This window comes from Trichechus manatus, unplaced genomic scaffold (genome assembly GCF_000243295.1).
Source record: "Trichechus manatus latirostris isolate Lorelei unplaced genomic scaffold, TriManLat1.0 scaffold00141, whole genome shotgun sequence".
Lineage (NCBI taxonomy): Eukaryota > Metazoa > Chordata > Mammalia > Sirenia > Trichechidae > Trichechus > Trichechus manatus.
This window is the reverse complement of record NW_004444077.1, coordinates 3,208,092-3,209,955: the sequence shown is the minus strand read 5'-3', so window position 1 is coordinate 3,209,955 and position 1,864 is coordinate 3,208,092. Positions and strand designations below refer to the sequence as shown.

The window sequence follows — 1,864 nt, the reverse complement described above, 5'->3', positions numbered from 1 at the left end:
ACCTGGACGCTGTTTCAGACACTTGGTATTATGAGACTTGTGATTTCACAAGTTCACTTTCAACCCCATTTTGAACAACAGAATTACTAATTGTAGCAGTTCTGTACAATTAAGAAAATTTCATTTTCTACCAATTCCATTTCTTAAGCTAATAAAAATGATTTTTAAGTGTTTTTTGGCATATCTTCAAGAAGGAGAAACAGTTTTAGACTCAGAAGGTTTAAATTTTTTCCTCTAATGACTTATTCCTAAAATTACTAGTCTGGTATGAAAATACATTTGTATTATTTCTAATGCCACATGATCATGCCCTGCTCGGAAGGGAATTAATATAGCTTCAAAATTAATCTTTTTATGTAGCATAAAAGTACAAGAAAATCCAGCTGCATTTCTTAGAGCTATCCAGCAACATGTTGATCCTGATGTTCAGCTGGTAAGTATAGGATCGTTTTTTTGTTTTAATATATAATTGTTATTTTTTCTTTTTGTCTAACAGTCTGGAAAGCAGGAATCTGAACAAACTCTTGCATGATATCTTTGTAAATTGCTGCGCATTTTCCAAAGTATCCAAGAAAGTATTAATCCTAGCATTTTCATCAGTAATATTTTATTTCCTTTTCATATTTCTAATATTAATTTTAAAATACTTGTTGTTACCCCTATACCAGCCTCTTGGGTGTCTGCATGTTTTTTAACTTATTGGGGGCCCTTATTTACTTAAGATTTAAGAGAAAATGCCCCCACCTTATCTCATTAACGTTGGGACACCCAGTGTTCTTCCCAATGTTTCAGGAGATTCGTGGAGGGTTTAGGGTTCCTTGAGTCACCTATGGCCCCAACTTCCTACTTCCTCTGAATTCTTCCTGTCCTCTGTGTGTTTCATCTTTCGCTAGTGCCATTTCCTTCTGTACTGCATCACCCTGTGAGAAAACGAAAAAAACAAACCCATTGCCATCGAGTGGATTCCGACTCATAGCGACCCTATAGGACAGAGTAGAACTGCCCCATAGAGTTTCCAAGGAGTGCCTAGTGGATTCAAACTGCTGACCTTTTGGTTTGCAGCTGTAGCAGTTAACCACCATGCTGCCAGGATTTCCATCACCCCGTGAGACACTCCCAATTGCCTCATTTCCCAAAGTGCCGCAAGTGTGTACGTGACTTGGCAGAGCATTTGGGGCCAAGGTACGATTACATCCCATCCCATCATTTCAGACAAGTTGAAATGAGCATCCTAGTTCCTAAAAATCCCTTGACCATTCTCATTTCTTGGAATTCTTTTTATGTTTTTCCATGGCCTCAGCCTCCCGCTATGTTGCAATGCTTTTCCTCTATCTGTTGCATCCCTTCTCCTCACCTCCCTAGCTTACCCATCTTGTTTATCTATTATTTTTCCCAAACCATTTGAGAATAAGTTACAGACGTGACACCCATTACCCTGGAATACTTTAGTGCATATTTCCTACCAACAAGGTCATTCTCCTAGATAACCACAGGACCAACATCAAAATCATGAAACAGTATGACTAGCTAATCCACAGACCCCATTCATATCTCTCCATTTGTCCAGGCAATGTCTGTTGTAGTAGAAGAATTTAATGCATTGCAGTTGGTCGGTCTGTTTCTTTAGTCTCTTTCAATCTGAAACAGTTCCTCAGGTTTTCTTTGACTTCCGTGGTCTTTCAGTTTTGAAGAGTACAGGCCAATTATTTTGTATAATGTCCCTCAATTTCGATTTGTGTGATGTTTCCTTATGATTAAATTCAGGTTATGTGCATTTGGCAGGAGTATCACAGCAATGATGCCATAATCTTATTGCATTGTACCAGGTGGTAATGTCTGTTCCATTACTGGTTATGCTAACTTT

The 1,864-nt window shown here is 38.3% G+C and overlaps 1 protein-coding gene across 1 annotated transcript in view; it reads left to right on the top strand.

The window, feature by feature from the left end:
* PIWIL4 (piwi like RNA-mediated gene silencing 4) overlaps positions 1–1,864 on the top strand; it is a 70,110-nt gene that overhangs the window by 56,341 nt on the left and 11,905 nt on the right. Inside the window, 1 exon segment of the mRNA XM_023739852.1 lies at positions 361–433. Coding sequence (XP_023595620.1) covers positions 361–433 — 73 coding nt within the window.